Here is an 18866-nt window from a genome sequence, read left to right on the forward strand (position 1 = left end):
GGATTTTTTTTTTTCACATTCTGTCTCTCACAGTTGAAGTGTACCTCTGGTGCAAATTACTGACCTCTGTCATCATTTTAAGTGGGGGAACTTGCACTGCTGTCACATTTTTGTCTGATTAGATATTTGTGTTAACAAACAGTGAAGTGGCCGGTGAGTGTAAATTTTGTGTCATATCAGCACAAATCAAATGACTAAATCAAATCTGTCCCTGATGCAGAAATGGTCGTGGATACTGAATGACACTAGTGGCAGTCCTGGATTACGACATTGTGTCTGCTCCACTGTGAGAAGCAACGGCTTGATTTGTGAGCTATTTCGCAACTCTGCGCGTCTAAACATTGCAATATCATTAGCAACATAACATAACGTCAGACTTTTGGGTAAAATCCCAAACTTCATAAACCCCGACGTAAACGTGTTAAGCATCAGTTCACAGACCAAACAAACACTCGTTCTGTCTGCTGGTTACTAATGTGGTTACTAATGTGGTTACTAATGTGGTTACTAATGTGGTTACAGTAACAGAGGTGTCAGGTAGAGACGAAGTTTCTTGTTGACACAGTCAGTGAAGCTGATTCACTTCTTTATATCTTACCTCTTTACCAGAAAATGACTCACCGGATCACTGAAGGAGATTTCTATGATTCAGCATGACTCTTCTAAAGTGAGTAGCATCTGTCAGCACATTCCAGTGCTCCTAACCTCACTCCAACATTTCCCTCCTGTTGCCAACAAAAAAATAAAACAAAATACCAAGACACCATTGCATCTAAAAATTGAAGATTGAGAAGCAGCTCTGCAGCACGGAAAATGCACCTCACATCTGTTTTTCTTCCAGATAATCTTCCACTTTATTCAAGTAAAATCCAAAATCTGTTTGGAGAGGCGCTGCGTCTCCCTGGGACGTGCTGTACAGAGCTTCAAAATGCGCTCTGCAAAACGCGGGAGAGTCTTATATCAGGAGCCTCAAAATATTCACATTAGCAAATGATTAGCAGAGAACAGAACAGTCTGTGCATCATCTAGGTCCCAATTGAGCCTTTATGTAGTTAGTTATTAAGTTAGTTATTTCCTCAGAGCTGGAGATCATAAACGTTTATTGAAAAAACAAATTTCATGTAAATGCCTGATTGTAACACCACAGCTAAAGAATACTTTTTACAGAAAATAGCTCTGAATTGTTTTGGATCAGCTGCAGGTGTAAACGCAGGTATAAAAGCAAAATCTTGACTTTATTTTATTGTGTTTTAGGGTTTTTTTCTTCTTCTTCTAATAGTTCACAGATTCAGCAGATCAGATGCTCAGTGTTAAAATAAATTAAAATTAAGTATAAAAATGAATTTGCTTGGAAAAAACCCCTCGAATTTTCAAAGTGAAGACTTCAAACCATGTAAATTCATTCTGATTGTTTAGATTTAGAATTTTGCAAATCTAATTCAAATATCATTTTTTATTAGTTGTTGAAACTTTACTCGCCTTTAATACGGATGTTTTATACTTCCATACAAGATCTTGGAAGTCTCTTGAAGAGGAAAAGACATAAAGTGTGACTTTGTCTTTTATTGGCATTATAGATCTGTAGCCTTTTCATTTTAAACATCAAAGGACTCAGAAGCGTTTATACTTGACCACGGGGGGCTGTACACACCCTTATTTCATTTTCTTCTTCTTAGAACTTTACTGGATTCGGCACTCGTTCACGGGCTAAATTTTGATTTCATCAAAAATTCAAAAACATTTTCAGGGTTTGAAAAAGTAGTGTACTTTGAAATAAATCTAGCCGTGTGCATGTTGAAATAAGATACTAATGTATTTTTCATGTTCTTCTTCTGTTCTGCAGCCATCGCAGAAACGGTGTGAACTGTCTGTTACTGGTTTCAAAGTTTCTTGTGTTCTGCATTTGCTTTGAGCACAGAACGTCTCTTTCTATTTTAAACAAGCTGCTGCCAGCTCGTGTTTTTTTGGGTTTCATCTCAAAGCGGCCCATTCATGCAGATATTTCCCTCCCAGTCTGACAGTGACAGCAATGTGTGTCATAAAAGCAAACATCTTGAGGCCATTTGAGCCACTCAAACGAGCAGTCTGTTGTGTTTCCAAATTACAGATGTTAGATGACTTCGATGCTGCGCTCTGTGGTGTAAGTTGTGCAGTCAAGTTGGAATAAGAAAGACGCCATGCCAAGGGCGGTGGAACAACTCCATGGCAGCAGCCGGAGCAAAAGGGAATTATAACATTGCTGCTAGAAACGCAGATGGAGGCCTGAACATGAGATAAACTGAGGGGGGGGATTAAAATTTTGGACTTTCTTCTCATCATGGCAGAGAGAAAAAAAAAAAAAAGCCTCAAGCTTCTCATCAGCCCGATGCTGCGTGACGGGAAGTCTCAGATGGGATGAGACAGCCCTCGCAAAATCCATATCCCTCTGAAAAAGCGATTGTGTGACAGCTGGAAAAAACATCATCGAACACTGGTGCTCGTCCAGGGCGCTGACATAACTTCCGTCAATAAGACAGATGGAAAAGCACACCCATCCTACCAAGTAAAAGATGATACAAAATGACACGTTTCGACACAGCGGTGGTGACTAAGGCGACGTTTTACTTAATTTTAATAGTCAGGCTCGAGCAAAAGTGGTCAATCAAAACACATTTAACGTCCAGAGGCGAAAAAAGAACACAATTGTAATAAATACAGTTTAAGTCAGTTTCCAACAATTGATCCATTCACGCTTTAATTACTTCCATTACACGAGGAGCTCTCACAGAGAGTTTCAATGAAAAGATTTCATTACAGCTTGCTTTGATGTCTACAACAGTAAGTGACAGCATCTTTTTCCTTTCCTGGGGGAGCCTTCCTCAGCCCTCATAGAGCAGAGGAGGCGGTACAGCCCAGAGAGATCGCCATCCCATCACAGAGCTCAACAGCAAACAAACAAATTATAGTGCCATTTGAACCTTTGCTACCATCTCTTATGCCTTCTGCTGTACTCTTTCAAACAGAATTTGTGCTTGTTGTCATTTTACTTGTGCTTTATGCTATTAACACTTTAATACACGTCACTATTTTGTAAACACTACTCCAAGAAACCTCTAATTTGCACAGAAGATTAGGAAAGATACACTTCTGTCAAGTAATAAAGTCGTGGAGCACCATAGTGGCGCTTTTAAAACTTTTATCATGTAAGCTTCAAATATTTTTACCCCACTATTAGCAGTTACACACTGTGCTGCTCAGCTAAGCAAGTTGAAAGCAGGGACCACATGCTGGGATGTTCCCTGATGTTTGTCTTCAGGGTTTCATTTCTGGGAAAAAAAATATAATTTGCAAGTAATGAATTCTATGAGTAATTTTATGCATTTGTTGTGGATGTGGGACTTTCTCGCACCGAGGGGTTTTCAGGATGGAGGCATCAGGCGATGAGCATAACCAGTTGGATGTATTCATGTGAAATGAATACATCGCTGCTTCCTCTTGTTTTGAGAAAGCCTCGTGGTGCAGGAAACCTCAGATGTTATCGTGTTTTCATAGCTAACTGCAATAATGCAGAAGAGTCTCAGAGCACAGACTTCTCTCGACGAGTGTCCAGTCTTGCGGTGCTTCCTGTTCACCTCGTCTCAGCTGTGTTGTGCATGGAGATGGTGGCCTCCTGTTTCCTTTGCCTCTTGTGCCTCCACAGCAGGACGGCCAGCAAGAGGAGCAGCAGGAAGCCCAGGGCTCCCCCGATGAGCCCTGCTGTCAAAGGCAGGCTGTTATCTCTGGGATGGTACATCATACAAGATCCTTCGCTGGCTCCGGCATCATTCACGGCCACCACGCAAACTTCTGCTATGTTGCCAACTTCGCCCACTCCTCCGCTTCTCCGGTCCTCCTCAAACTTCTGCCTCTCCTGCCCTCCGACAGTCACAACATAGGCTGTGACGAATGAATAAGGTGTGCACCACTGAAGTACAACTTCGGACCCGTTCCAGGATACTGAGCTTAGTTTGGGCGCTTCTGGGGGCACATTATATAAAGTGAACCCCGGACACAAGCAGTTAGAGGAGGCTGCAAGCTCAAAACAGGAGATCTGGCCTTCAAGACAGGGATCATAGTCACACTGCTTAAGGGTCCCTCTACTTGGAATCAGCGTCTTGGATGATCTAGTGGTTGTATCTTCATATCGACTGTAATCCTCATCGTCAACAAGAGAATCCTTGTCTGAGTGTGCGTATGGGCCGTGAATTCCCATGGGATGCATCCCTTCTGAGCTCATAGGCAGGGGGCAGTAACCCCTGATGAAAAGCAGGCATATGATCCCGAGTGGGAAAGTAAGGTCCCTCATGGCAGCCGTTGTACTGGAAAACATAAAAAAGTAGAATTCCATCAGAATTTTTTAGAATCTGTTTTTAAGCCCCTCGGGCTTCTAACTGTGTGTACATTTAGTAAGTCAGTTGCTTTGTCTCTTGTATGAAAGAGCCAGAATGAGAACATATTTCCCCCTGATTCTGTGTCTTTTGGAGATGATCTACCTGCAGAGGCAAAGGACCGTTTCGAATGAATCGACTGACTTGAATAAAGCGCTATTTTCAGTGGGAAAATAAATCGGTCAAAATCAAAACTTTTTCCCAGCCCACATAGCTTTCAAATAGGCAAAATGACAAAATGCCGACACCTAAGTAGCTGAAATTGAGTGCTCTGCAAAGTGTTTATAAATGTCTAGTGTTGTATATCAAACTGCAAGTAATAGTCCTCATTTGTTAAGACTTGGAGGTTCCACACTCCACTTTAGCATTCCACTGGCCTATTGCACAAGAGGGTTCAAATGCCTGCACGCCAGGAATCAGCGCAGGCTTGTCAGCTGTATCTAGTTACAGGAAAGCTGCTGCTTCTTGAGAATCCACACGAGCGTACCTGAAATATGCTGTGTGGTGAACTTGCATAGCAACCTAACAATGGGGCCATTCAAAAATCTCAGTGCGGTGAACGGAGTAGGAGCCCCCATTGAATACTAATCTACTTTATGCAAGCTGTTTTGGCAACTTGCAGCTTAACGCTACTCACTGAAACTGTGTAATAAAAAGATATCCATTTACCTGTTTCTCGGAGAAGTTTGAAAAGGCTATCAGACAACCGACGAGCTTCTTTCTCCTCGCCTCTCTTCCAGTTGCTCTCTCCGGTGTGGTCTCTCCCTCTTTATATGTTTTCCTTCTGCCCAACAATCGCCTCCTTCTTTCTGTCCTCCCTTATTCCTTATGCTTTGGCTTCTGCACCAGCTCCACCTCCCTCTTTGCCAAATTGTTTAGTGATGTGTCTGTGAGTGAGCAGCTGTGCACGCCATTTAGTGGAGAAATACTATAGTCTGCTATTAGTTACATCACCACTGGTTAATTTGGTGACCACATTTTTATTTTTGTCTCATTCTTTCACAACAAGCACATTATTCAGAGCATGTCTCATTTGTTAATGAAGACTCGTTTCCCTTTTAGGGGAGAAGGGATTTACAGAGGACTGGAAAGCTCTAGCTTTGATTCATCTAAATGTTTTTCATCATTGGCATACACGTAGTGGCTACACGTAGACTGTGACTTCCATTGAAACAGCTCCAGAGTCAAATAGAGGAAACTGTTTAGCAGCTGTTCACCGAATTACTAATAACGAAACAGACCGGACCTGTGCTGGGAATCATTTGTAACGTGTAAATGAAAGCATCAAATAAATTGAGTAGAAAACGTGGTGGATGTCAAAAGCCAGTTGTATGAGATTATTTTTTGTTACCTGTTAAAAACTTCACGTGGCTTTAAACCCAACTGTTCTCTCATATCTCTGCCCTGCTTTTGAGCTAAAGTCACAGAAAAACACAAAGCACACCGTCCTGTACCTGAGGGATACCTACAGCTCAGATAAAGTCTGTTGAAAACTGATGCGCTGAATGAGTCACAATCCCGCTCAAATACCCAAATACATCGTTCCTGCCGTTATTCAGCAGACACCAGATGGATGAATTAAAAGTTTGATTTCCTATATCATTATCAGGTGCGGCATAAGTGTTTGTCGCTTCTCGCTTCTATCTGTGGATGTGTGAACATGTTTTTGGATATATAGGAGAGCGTGTGGGTGTGAAGGGGGCACGTATATATATCTGCATCCAGGATGCTTCTGAGTAATGCTCTGTTTATATTGTGCAGCGTGTGTTGTTATTATATCCGAGTTCAATACTGCGAAGCCTGCGTCAGTTTTCCTCCATACTTCATTTCACACACTGTAACAAATTTCTATGAAAATACAGGAAACTGTTCACTTATTGTATAATAAAGTACGTTAACTTTATGTTTTGGGGTTTGTTTTTTGTTTTACTTTGTTGGGCCCAGAAGCTCGTTTGTGTGTAAATGTTTACGTTCAAGTAATTAATAAATAGGTATAGTCTAAGTCATGGTTTGCATTTTGATTGCTGTGACTGTGCAGTCTGGCTTCCGGTGTTTGAGTGGGTCAAATCAGTGTTAAACAAAAAACTGACCTCTCTGGCTTGGACGGGGTTCATCACACCCGGACAACATTCATCTTCAGGGTGGATGCACAGTCTTGACGCTGACTTTTCATTTCTGTGTAATACAAATACTGAATCATGTGACGGCATCACATCATGTGACTCAGTGTGATGGCAGCTAAAGAGCTGATAGTATTATACTGTTAAGTTATATCCTCTATAACAAAGTAAGGGGGATTTTATTCACAATAAGTCAATAAAACATTTAACTGTCTTTAGAATTTAATGAAAGCAGAGAGGGTGTGACAGGCAATATGACAAATGTAAAGTCCCTGAGTAAGAAACGTTTCCCCGAAGTGACACAAATCCCAGCAGATGGTAACTGTTAAATGGGTTGTTGCATAATCCTGAAATGGTCTACCCTTTTTTTATTTGCCACAGATCACATCAGTTTTTCCTTTTAAAAAACACTGCCTGCGGCTGGGGATAGGTCTGCTTTCCTCATCAGAAATGACTCTATAAGGAATTGATTATTCTTATATATGAAACTAAAGCAGCACAAACAAATACTCCAAGGTCCTGTTATATCTGGAACAGATTTCCACAGGAGATCTTGGTATGGTTAATAATGGTGCTTGCCTTCTTTCCACATGTGGTCACGTAAACCATTTACAGTTTTTTCCACGGCCTACAGGAAAAGAAAACAGTAAGTGGAAATTGTCCCGATAGTTCACACAATCTTTGTGAACAACCAGTATTAATATAAAAAGGAACATATGCTGAAGTCCTGAGGGTGTTCGTGTCTGAGAGGAGCCGGTCCGATTGTAACGCAACGTCCAGGTTCTTATCTGGCTCATTCATCAGGCTGAGTCTCTAAAAAATTTTTTTAGAGGGAACACACAAAAAATCTTGATTACAGCAGATTTGTTCTGTGTGGGCCGTAACTGCAATGGGTGGATTTGACATTAATTAGTGTGCATGATGGATTGCACTGACATCTGTAAAACATAAAGTTCATGGTGCTTTTGGCCAGTTTCCTCAGCTTTAGTGGACCTTTAGTGGTTCTGTGAAGCTTCGCCTGGAGCAGACTGCAGATGTTTTCTCCACAGGGTCAGCCTGACCAAGAGGTCGGTGACCTGGGCGTACTTCAGACTGTGAGCGCTACTTGTATCTATTATTTTTTTCTCCTCATCAAATGGCTGCTGTACTGCCAGGAATTGTGGAGCCAATTTCACCCTGAAACATGGGATTAAGGCTGTAAATCAGGATACACTTGTCCATTACACTTTAACAAACACTTTTCGCTCTAGTTGCTCCAGAAACCACCAGGCAGACTAAAAGTTTCTTTAAATGGTAAATGGCCTGTATTTGTATAGCGCTTTACTGGTCCCTAAGGACCCCAAAGCGCTTTACACATCCAGTCATCCACACACAGGTGATGGCAAGCTACACTGTAGCCACAGCTGCCCTGGGGCGCACTGACAGAGGCTGCCGGACACTGGCGCCACCGGGCCCTCGTGACCACCACTAGTAGGCAACGGGTGAAGTGTCTTGCCCAAGGACACAACGACCGAGACTGTCCAAGCCGGGGCTCAAACTGGCAACCTTCGGAATACAAGGCGAACTCCCAACTCTTGAGCCACGATCGCCCCAAACAAGAAGACTCAAACTGTCACCCTCAGTTGAAAGGAAATATGTTCAGATGTTCCGGAAAGTCCCAGGCAGCTACCTAACTGGACAATCCAAATGCCTTCTGGTGAAAACTTTTATGGACAGAAGGCACAAAGACATTTGGCCACAATGACAGGTTAGATATGTTTGGATGCCTAAATGTGAGCACAATGTGTAGGACTACTACTACCTCCACATTATTTAACTTCACTTTAAATCAGCAGGACAATGACCCCAAACACACATTAAGAGAGGTTTTGAATGGATAAAGAAGCTAACATTGAACTTCTTGGATGGCCTTCCCAAAGTCAGGATTAAAAGCTAGGCTTAATAGTCTGGCTTACTGAAATGATTGAGGTGCAACTTGCTAAGAGATATTTAACCAAATATTAGTGTGTGTGTGTGTGTGTGTGTGCGTGTGTGTGTGTGTGCGTGTGCGTGTGTATTCTGTATGTATACTTTTGAGGCTGTGTGGCTTAGAATCCAAAATAAAATGAAACTTGTGCCACCAATACGTGTTTTTTACAGTCATTACAGATGCTGTACATTCTTAACCAACCTGGAAAAAGAACGGTTAAAAGTATGGGCAGAACATTGTGCCATCAGAAACTGAATTTGAATAAGTTAAATTCGAATTTGAATTCCTCGGATTGAATCTAAATTGTAACTTGAATTCTTCAAATCCAGTTTCTGGTAGAACAAAGTTCTACCCATAAAACTTTGCCAAAAGTGCTGACAAAACTGTGGCCAGTTGGGTGTTTAAAAAATTAGAAGAACTTACAGGGATTTTGTTTTCTATTTCACTGAAGAACATATTTTAAAAAGTACTCCCCAAAACATGAATCTGATATTCATTTTTGTAGCTGTAGTTCAGGGTAGAAGTAGAAAACGAAAGAAAAAAAATGTACGAACTGGGACGTGTCTAAACTCGAATGTTTTGTGAGATTAAAGCAAGATAAGTCACTAGGTGCGCAGAACCTCCTGCGAGTCCCTACCCTGGGTAAAACGAGCCCCCATATTCTGACGTCACAAACACGCGACGGGCCTGCGCTTACAGTCGCTGCAGACGGAGGCAGGAGATGGGTGAGTCGCTGTGCAGAGTGGACGTGTTTTGAACAATAACTCGTAGACTTTATTAGGACAGCTAAAGAGCGGCAGCACACCTCTCCATCGGGGCCGCAGCGTTAGCAGTGGTCCTCTGCCGTCTGGCCTTGTTACTCCTGCAGAGAGCGGGCCAGAGCCAGGCCCAGCGGAGAGTTACCTACATTGTTTTTGTCGGCAGCGCCAGTTAAACAGCTAATGAGGCGCATGTAGTCATTGACAGTCATTGCTCTCACACAGTAAAGCAACAAAACCCGCAGAGTTTCCCCTCTCTTGGTGCTCATATTTGTGAGCTGCCTTCAGGAGCACGGCGTGTAAACGTTAGCTGACTGAATACCAGCTAGCTAACTGCATTATAATAATAATGACTTCCAGGAGGACGGGCTATGCTGGAAGCATGGATTCCTCCTCTCCGTCAAACAGCGGCAGCAGCTCGCTCCACAGTGGGAACCGCAAACAAAGCGCTGTTAGCATCCCCGACAGGATTGAGTCCTGTTACGATCGCAAAGCCGACAAGGGTGGATACGGAGGCTCGCAGGGCAGTGTGACTGTAACGTCGCTCAAATCGCGTCTCGCCCCGACCATCCAAACCGCCATGTCCGCAGCAGTGGACACTCTGCTCGGGGAAGTGGTGCTAGTGCTCAATGAGACTCAGCAGGAGTTGCTGCATAAGGAGCAGGAGAACGAAAGGCTCAAAGTGCGCCTGGAAGTGTCTGAGAGGGAGCTGAAGACCCTGCAGGAGTGCCTGTGCAGTGCTCAGAAGCTCATAGATCAGCTTCAGGTGTCCTACACGGGCCCTCAGTCAATCAGTCAGTCAGTGTTTGCCCCGTCGCTGTCTTCCATGGCTTCCATGACTTTGGACAGGAACCACCAGAACCCCAGAAACGTGAATGGAGCGGGTGTCGACTTGGGTCTTGGTGGCTCTGTGGATGAGTCACTTCATGGGTTTGAACCAAGAGATGAGTACAAAATGTGCCAGCTTTCAATCCAGCCAGATGGGTCTGTGACCAACCACGCTCTGGACTCCTTCACATCCAATGCATCTCATATGTGCTCCGATTCTGGCCGACCAGGTGAGTGTGGAGTGTGGAGCTTTTGCAAAGATTGATGACTGTGTTCAAACATGGTAATGATGTACATGTTTTATTTTTGTCTATAGACGAGAGGCAGTCTCAGGGACCTGGTGGAGCGTCCAGATTTGAGATTAAAGAGGAGCAGGGACCATCTTCAGGCTCCACTCAACCCAACAGGAAGGACAGCATAGCGACGGGGGACGGAGAACGGTCGTCACATAACGTGGGAGATCTTGGCTACGGTCAAGTTGGAGGAGAGGCAGGTTCCCAGCGATCTTTCCCTCACCCACTGCGTCACCAAAGACCCATGCGTGAATGCAGTAGTGCCTTGGGCGGACTTAATGGACAGAAACAGTTAGCTAGGACTCCTGGAGCAGGAAGAGGTGACAGCGCTTCATCGGGCGGAGCTGATGACTCTGCAGGACCATCAGCTCCTGACACGGCGGTGGTCGAGCCCCCTGGAGATCGACCTCACCACTGCTTGGAGTGCGGAAAGACCTTCCGTCTGATCTCCAGCTTGAAGAAGCACATCCGCATCCACACAGGCGAGAAGCCATACCCGTGTGGAGTCTGCGGCCGTCGGTTCCGCGAGTCAGGGGCGCTTAAAACCCACCTGCGCATACACACGGGGGAGAAGCCGTACTCTTGCTCAGAGTGCGGAAATTGCTTCCGCCACCTGGATGGTCTGCGTAAACATCGACGCACCCACACGGGGGAGAAGCCCTACGTGTGTGCCATCTGCGGGAAGCGGCTCAGTCGCCTGCAGCACCTGAAACACCACCAGCTGATCCACACCGGAGAGAGGCCGTGCTGCTGCCCTTTCTGCAACCGCACTTTCAAAGAACCTGCGGCTCTGCGGAAACACATCCGCACGCACCGCGAGGAAGGCGGTCACATGGGAATCGGCACCAATGAAGACGCCGACCCAGACGCCATGGACGACATTAATAACCTCCATCCAGCAGCTCCGTCTCCGCAGATGAGGTTTGGGGAGTGGGGAGCTGAGGAGGATGACAGCTCAGTTGTAGACTGTGTCTAGGTGGAGGTTAAAGAGGTGCCTCGCTGTTGGTGTTTTTAAAAAAGCACAGACTGATGTGTTTGTGTAGTTTGATGGACCACGAGGTCACCTTCACTCCGCGGTGTTAGGGTGATGAACCAGGCTACATATAACCCAGAGCCTTGGAGCTTAGTTTGTCCAAGATATTAAAGTGTTACACTTTTAGATGTGAAGCTTAGTTTTAAATTACCACGGTACATTCTTCAGCAACAGCTGTTCTTTCATACAGATGTTTATGGAGCAGTGCAGGTAGTGTACAGGTTCCGGGAAGTTGCTGGATTGCAAACTTTCTGGCAATAATTTGGGAAATTTATTGCAGATGTGGGCACAAGCCAAAAAATGTAAACAAAAAACAACAACAAAAAACTTCGGAGCTGGGCATGAATTTATAAAACACTCACAATAATGAAGGCATACCTTACTGTTACAGAAAAAGGATTTGGTAACAGCATATTTAGTTTGTAGGTTTTTATTTTGTTTTTTTAAAATCATAATAAATTGATCAGGTTTGGGCATTTATAATCACATCTATGAAACTGACCAATGTCTAATGTGGGCGAATTTCCCTCAGCTGAAGTACCAGATAAAGGCCTTTACACACCAAGCACATTGTGGAAAAATGTCACAAAAATCCGAATTTATTTTGGATGCGAATTTGTCATGTAACGCCAAATCGACATCAAGAAGAAGAAACAATGATTCTGATTTTCTCCAGTTCTCACAAGCTGGTTTAATCCAGGAGTTGAAGCTGTATCACGGCAGCTTTCGTACATTTAAGAACATTTAACACCTGAGGAGGCAGAGAAATCATTTCAGTGAGCAGATTGACCCGGAGCAGCATCTAGTTGTGTGTCTGAGGTAAAATAATATTATTTTCCTGTTTCCATATAATTGTATGTTCAGCACCGGTGTGTGCTTAGAGCACACTTGTTGGAAAACGCAGTAATCTGATTGGTCAGCTCTGTTTATGCACATGCGAAAAATTAGAAAAAAATCAAACCTGGTTGGTATGAACGGCTGCATTAAGAACAAGCGAGGCTGCACAAAATATTTGTGTGATTTTTTACATGTTTAATGTATAAAGGCCTTAACACTCAACTTTCAAATTGCGTAAACTATGATGGCTTTATAGCCAAGGTAGTCCAAGATGGTCTCCTTTCATTAATATCTTCCCACCTCTGTTCCTTTCATCTTTGATGCTCATGCTTTATTTAATGCCAGATTTATATGCACAAGCTGTTTCAGTGGTCACGGATCACAATCGGCCCAGTCGACCAACTTTTATCCTGATTTCTTTTATGAAGGTGCTAGGGCTCATGTTCTTGGTAACATTGTTAGTAATATGCCTTCTGAGATACAGTCACCAGGAGGTTGAGCGGGCCATCCACTAATCAGAAAGTTGATGGTTTAATGTCCGGCTGCTCCAGTGTGCACGCCAAAGCATCCCTGGGCAAAAAAGCTCATCAGAGTTTGAATGTGAGTGAATGAAGCATCTGATTTCTTTCACTGACAACTTCAGTAAAACCCCAGGTAGATACTTTATTGCCCTCTATAGGTGGAAACGGTAACATTTTAATCTAAAATATGCTGCTTTAAAAAACGACAACAGTATGTTTGTTTTTATTACACCACTGCTGTCACCGCTGTTTCCTTTTTATAATGAAAGGCTGTAGCAATGCCATATAAAACACTAACAGACCAAAAGCTAAAGTGTAATTTCAGCTATATTTGTGTGTGTGTGTGTCTGTGAGATGAATCATCAGCCAAATTTCAGTCAGCTATCACCCCTCTCTCTCTCTCTCAGCCAGTTCTCCTCTCTTATCTCTTCCCGTCACTGTGCAGAGCCCTCATCGGTCCACAATTGTTATGTTATCAAACGGAAATTATCTGTGTCGAAGACATCCTGTTTTGAAGAAATCACTCAGTGCATTTATTTGTTTATCAAATCATACAGGACTAGTTGAAGGCAATTAGCTGGCATCTTTATGCACCACATCAGGAGCTCAAACACTCTCCTATTCTCTCTTCTCGCTAAATAACGTCTCCCCGTGGACCTCAGTTTAGCATTCCATTTTTATTTTATTCCTTTTGTTTTGTTTTTTTCACGCTGCTACTGTATGTCTGGAAAGATTTTCTTTTTCTGGACTTGTATCATTGTTACTAGGCAGTCGCTAGCAGACAGACGTTGGTGCTTGCATGTGCATATTTGTTCCTCCGCTGGCAACAATGCCTCTCAGCTGTTTGTGTATATAAGAATGTAGTTAGAGCATTTTTATTCGGTTTAGTAAGGGTTGTGCTTAAGTTGTCGTGCAACAGTTTTGTTTTTTAAAGGAAACACACATTGTGCTGAAAGCAGCAGTATACTAACATACCTTGTAAATGTATATAACCCAGTTACATTTGTTCCTGACGCTACAGCGCACCAGGCGTTAACAGCAGAGCATTAATCTTCTCAGCCCTTTGAGCTAAACTGTGTGGTGTTATTTAACATGTGTACTACTATAACGACCTCCATGTAACTATTCTATGTACAAGTCATTTTAAAGTGACACTAAAAGTGTTAAATATTTGTCACTGTGTATACCAAGAAGGTAATCTTTGCCCCAGATAAGCATATTTATTGTTTTTTGTCTTACACATGGGTGGGTTTGAGGGGTGGGGGGGACCGTTGCATGTAGGCTTGAACAGAAATGGCATTATTCCCTAAGAAATCAAGTGTTTAAATGTGAAATGAATTACTTTTTTATGCTTATTTGTTCACCCACTTCACATTCATAATGTACATGTTACTATATTAAAGGGCCTTGTTTATAATTGTTTTTTCTCTCTTTTGTTTTGTTTTTGGGGGGTTTTTTAGGGGAAAAAGGGGAAAAAGTTGCTTTAAAGCCAAAACGCACCCAGATAATTTATATCGTGTGTAGGTAGTAAATAATCTGTGAGCTCGATCAGCCGCCTAACTGCTCACTGAGCCATGTAAAGCTGCCATTTCATCTTGTTTCATTTTATTGTTTCGTCGTATTATGGCAGGAAAAACCGCATTAAGCCTGGGGGGAGAGTTTCCACACTGCCTGAAACGCTGCCAGAATAGATTGTGTAGGTGGTGTGGTCACACCCAGACACAGATCCCAAATAACACTTTGCTCTCCTTGCAGTGCTGAGTAATGACATCTGTGTTCAAAAACACCAAACTGCTGTTTAAGGTATAAGTTAGCCTTTGGTACGATTACAGAAACTTAACAGGGTAGATGGACCTGAAAGAAATGAGAATGCTTTCCTCCATAACATTGTTGGCTACACTATAAGACTTAAAGCTCTTTTCTTTTTGTAATATTTGCCATAAAACAGATCGAGGTCTCTCCTGGTTATATCCCCTCCAGAGGAGGTCACGCTCATCAATGTTCATAGCACATGTGTTGATTCGTAAGCGTAAATTGGATACGTCTTGATATAATTAGCAGTCATAGCTCCCAGAACACATTTGCATAAAATACTGCTAAAGACATGTTTGGGATTGTCAAAAATATTTGGGACGTCTCACGCAAACATTATCCATTCAAAGCTGGATGAGCCTTTAACACAGAGGAAAGGATAGTTAATGCTGTGATACAGTTCCAATCAAAGAACTGTACTTTCTGGTTTACACTCACCAGCTATTATAAGTGCACCTGTTCAGCTGCTTGTTAATGCAAATGTCTAATCTGCCAATCACATGGCAGCAATTCAGTTAAATTAGACATGTAGACTTTGGTAACCTCAGTCTTTCACTGAGCGTGCTCCTGTGACTGACCAGTATGTTGTGGAGTGGGTGGGAGGTGTTATCCAACATTGTCTTTATCTTGGACAACATCCGCCTCTCCAACACCACCTTAAGGGAGTCCAGCTCCATCCCCACAACATTACTGGCCTTACGGATCAGTTTATTGAGTCTGTTGGCATCTTCGACCCTCAGTCTGCTCCCCCCCCAACCCAGTATGCAAGGCCGTAGAGGATCACACTGGCCACAACAGACTCGTAGAAAATCCTGAGCATTGTCCGGCAGATGTTGAAGCACCGCAGTCGCCTCAAAAAATAGAGACGACTCTGGCCCTTCCTGTAAAGTGCTGTGGTGTCTTTAGCCCAGTCCAGTTTATTGTCAATGTGTACACCGAGGTATTTATAGTCCTCCACAATGTCAGCATTGACCCCCTGGATTGAAACAGGGGTCAAGTGTTTCCTGGTCTTCCTGAAGTCCACGATCAATTCCTTGGTCTTTGCCACGTTGAGCTGCAGATGATTCTGCTCACACCACATGACAAAGGAGTCGACCACAGATAGGAAGGTAACAGCTACTTAAATAATCACTGGTCACAATCAGTGTGCAGAAGAGCATCTGAATACACAACACATAAAACCTTAAAGGAGATTTGTTACAGCAGCAGCAGCAGAAGACCACACTGGGTCAAAGAATGTGGGCTCCCCAAAACTGAATAATACAAGATTAGAAAAAAGGTTACCTGCTGATGAGTGTTGATGGTAGGGGTTCAGCATCGATCCACCCTGCTGTGCATCAGTAGTTCGGGCTGCTGCTGGAAGTGTAATGGTGTGCGGGATATTTTCCTGGCACAATCTGGGCCTCTTATGACCAATGAGCGTCATTTAAACAGCCACAGTGTACCCATCTTCTGATGGCTGTTACCAGCAGGATAACACATCATGTCACAAAGCTCAGATAATCTCAAACTGGTTACTTGAACATGACAGTGAGTTTGCTATACTCACAAAGCCTCCACAGCCACCAGATCTACACCTAACGGAGCACCTTTGGACCAGGAGATCCACATGCCGGATGTGCAGCCCAAAAATCTGCACCAACTGTGTTATGCTATCACGTCAATATGGACGAAATTCTCTGAGAAATGCTTCCAGCACCGTGTTGTATCTGTTTGGTCACAAATAAATAAAATGGACAAAGAGAAATTTCAACGTGCAGTAGATAAAAAAGTTGCAGGATCACTAAACTTACTGCAATCTATTATCTGGTGGAACAATAGCCAGTGTGATGAGTTTTATGGCAAGTGGTCTAAAAGCTAATCTCCCAGGACAAGTTTTTGCAGTGATTATTCCCTCAAAATGCACCATTGAGTTCAAGTTGTGCAGCTGTGGGTTTGTTTTAGACCAGTTTGGAAAAGAAACTACACATTTTAACCTTGTAAAGGATAAACAGTCATAATCACTGACCGTTCTGGGGATAAAAGCACAAAATCCAGAGTACAAATTGTGTTGATACACAGTCTAATCTGCTCCTAAGAAAAACCGTATATAGTTCATGTAGTGTAAATCATGCCAATATGCTTCACAGGCTTGATCCAAAAAAAAAAGACTCTTTGTGCACGGCACCGAAACTAATTTCTTCTTACTGTTCTGTAGAGAAAACTCCACCTGGAGCCAACGTGCCCTTTGGACGTCTTTGTTTAAACCACTGGGCAAGTGATCCAGCAGAGGCTGCCATAGATCCATTAAGCTGTTGTCATTGCTCCTGAGTGTTCACTGAGATTCTCTCGTGGCCAAACCTGATAAAACTTCCAACGCCGCTGAGTGTAGTTCCTCGTGATCGCTTTAAAAATTTGGCATTGTCTGTGGAAATGGCTCTGATTGTTTCCATAGAGAAACACGAGCTGCTGTAGAAATAAAGACGCAGTCTAATATGTTAACTATCTCACTGCACTTTGTGTGATGATTAACTTAGAGGCCCGGGACACATTGAGCAGAAGGGTTTATTATTGTTCGGGGCACTCTGCTCTAAGTAGTCTTTGCTTTAGTCGCTCACATTCTTCATCTTTTGGATGTTGCGTTGCTGCTTTTATCCAAGTAAAGGATTGAATTTCCATCTTCAGCTCTTTACACACAGATTGTGTAATAAGGTTGCTTATTTGTCCGTGCTGTCTGTTATTATTGTCTGCTTGTCAGAGAATATCACCAGGGTTTCAGTTTTCAGATGGGAAGTAATTATATTGTACTAACAATAAGGATGGTTCTTGTCTGACCTGCAGTGTATTTTCATTCTGTGTGTGCGTGCATGTGTGCACGTGTGTGTGTCTTGGCAGTCGGTGACCTTATGATGGTGAGCAGCAGAGGCTCAGAGACATGTGAGAACAGCTCGTGAACTCTCTTTTGGCCCATGCAGTCATTTCCTCAGCGACTAAAAGTAAACACATTCACTTTTTTTGGAGAGGAAGTGACTCAGCTTGCTTTCTTCCCCTCCCTTTGTCTGTTTCTCACTTTCACCCATTGCTCACATGACCCCCAGACACTGACTAGCCCCTGTGCTGCACCTTCATATATTTTTTTTACTTTTTGAAGTGCGATTAATCAGCACGCTCGTTCGTCCCAGGCGAGAGTCGCAGCTGAACTTATCATGCATTAAGTGTTTAGGCAGGTCTCAGCGCTGCAGACTGTGTGGTGTCACGTTGGCCGTCTGACTTTAATCTGTTTCAGTCGGCGTGGGCGGCTGCGAGATTGAGCGCTATTTATCTGCACACCGAGGGCAAGAATGGAAAACTGGAATTTGTTGCAGTTGTTGCAAAAACCTCAGCAGCTAATAGATGCTTTTATAACCTCAGACTGCAAAAGCATCTATTAGCTGCGGAGCCAACAAATTTAAATGCTGAAAGTAAGAAAGGTGTTTTCTGAAAAGTGTATGCTCAGTTTTGATTTGATGCCAGGTCGCATCACCTCTTCTATTAACAGCACTCTGTAAGCATTTGGAAACAGAGGAGACCCATTGCTGTCATTTTGAAAGTGGAAGGTTTTACCACCATAGATAGGCCAGGACTGCAGGTAGGCCAGCATTTAGACCAGGTGTCAAACCTAAGGCCTCATATCAGCCTGCCAAAGACTGTCATTTTACACTCCAGCCCACTGGACAGAAAACGCTGGCTAATTCTGGTCCCCGGGCCTTATGTTTCAAACCCCTGGTGAACTCTTCTTAAAAGACAATGCTGTTGGAATACACACACAATGGCTGTAGCATGTATATGTCATTCAGCACCAGTGGTCCTTGGGATACTGGCTTTTCAGCTGTACCGTGCTTCTGGACATCTTTACAGCTATTTAAATATCTGAGCTGTGAAATATAAAGAAGCTCATCACACAATACAAGAAATATTAGACTGCCTGTAAAATCTTGAAGAAATCCACATGACTGATATTTTTTAGCTTCAAGTGAAAAGCAAAATATTCAAATACAATGACTGATGTAGTGCAGTGACACACTGCGGCGTAATGACATGTTATGATCAGTGTATGCACACTGGCTGATATTTTTACAGACATAGAGAGGAACCTCGGAGAGGCCAGTGCATTTTCACGCACTAGAATCTCAGGAACACGGAGTGAATTATTAGCCTGTGTCCATGTTTTGTTTTATTTCTTCTATTTGAGAGTGACACGCACAGCTGTGCAGCTGTGATTTGTCTGTGCGGGGGCAATAGAGCAGAGGAGGGCTGTTAGAGGAGAAATA

General features: G+C 43.2%; 2 protein-coding genes across 2 annotated transcripts; one reads left to right on the forward strand and one right to left on the reverse strand.

The window, feature by feature from the left end:
- Nucleotides 1-2581: 2581 nt before the first annotated feature.
- On the reverse strand, nucleotides 2582-5269 carry LOC102211217 (LRRN4 C-terminal-like protein). Its single transcript, XM_005735483.2, has 2 exons — nucleotides 5076-5269; nucleotides 2582-4337 (listed from the first exon to the last, which is right to left on the reverse strand). The coding sequence occupies exon 2, from the start codon at nucleotides 4322-4324 to the stop codon at nucleotides 3608-3610; it is 717 nt and encodes a 238-aa protein (XP_005735540.1). The 5' UTR covers nucleotides 4325-4337; nucleotides 5076-5269; the 3' UTR covers nucleotides 2582-3607.
- A 3910-nt stretch (nucleotides 5270-9179) lies between these two features.
- Nucleotides 9180-14167, forward strand: LOC102211503 (zinc finger protein 260). Its single transcript, XM_005735484.1, has 2 exons — nucleotides 9180-10311; nucleotides 10398-14167. Exons 1-2 carry the CDS (start codon nucleotides 9603-9605, stop codon nucleotides 11348-11350), a joined length of 1662 nt encoding a protein of 553 aa, XP_005735541.1. The 5' UTR covers nucleotides 9180-9602; the 3' UTR covers nucleotides 11351-14167.
- The last annotated feature ends 4699 nt before the right edge of the window (nucleotides 14168-18866 follow it).

Source organism: Pundamilia nyererei, unplaced genomic scaffold, assembly GCF_000239375.1.
Source record: "Pundamilia nyererei isolate P.nyererei 1_Seehausen unplaced genomic scaffold, PunNye1.0 scaffold00064, whole genome shotgun sequence".
In the NCBI taxonomy this organism is placed as follows: Eukaryota; Metazoa; Chordata; class Actinopteri; order Cichliformes; family Cichlidae; genus Pundamilia; species Pundamilia nyererei.

Bases quoted from the DNA above. Each gene is read 5' to 3' on its own strand.
- LOC102211217 (XM_005735483.2), bottom strand. From the start codon at position 4,324: ATGAGGGACCTTACTTTCCCACTCGGGATCATATGCCTGCTTTTCATC.
- LOC102211503 (XM_005735484.1), top strand. From the start codon at position 9,603: ATGACTTCCAGGAGGACGGGCTATGCTGGAAGCATGGATTCCTCCTCT. The intron at 10,312-10,397 runs GTGAGTGTGGAG...TTTTGTCTATAG, and splicing joins CTCCGATTCTGGCCGACCAG to ACGAGAGGCAGTCTCAGGGA.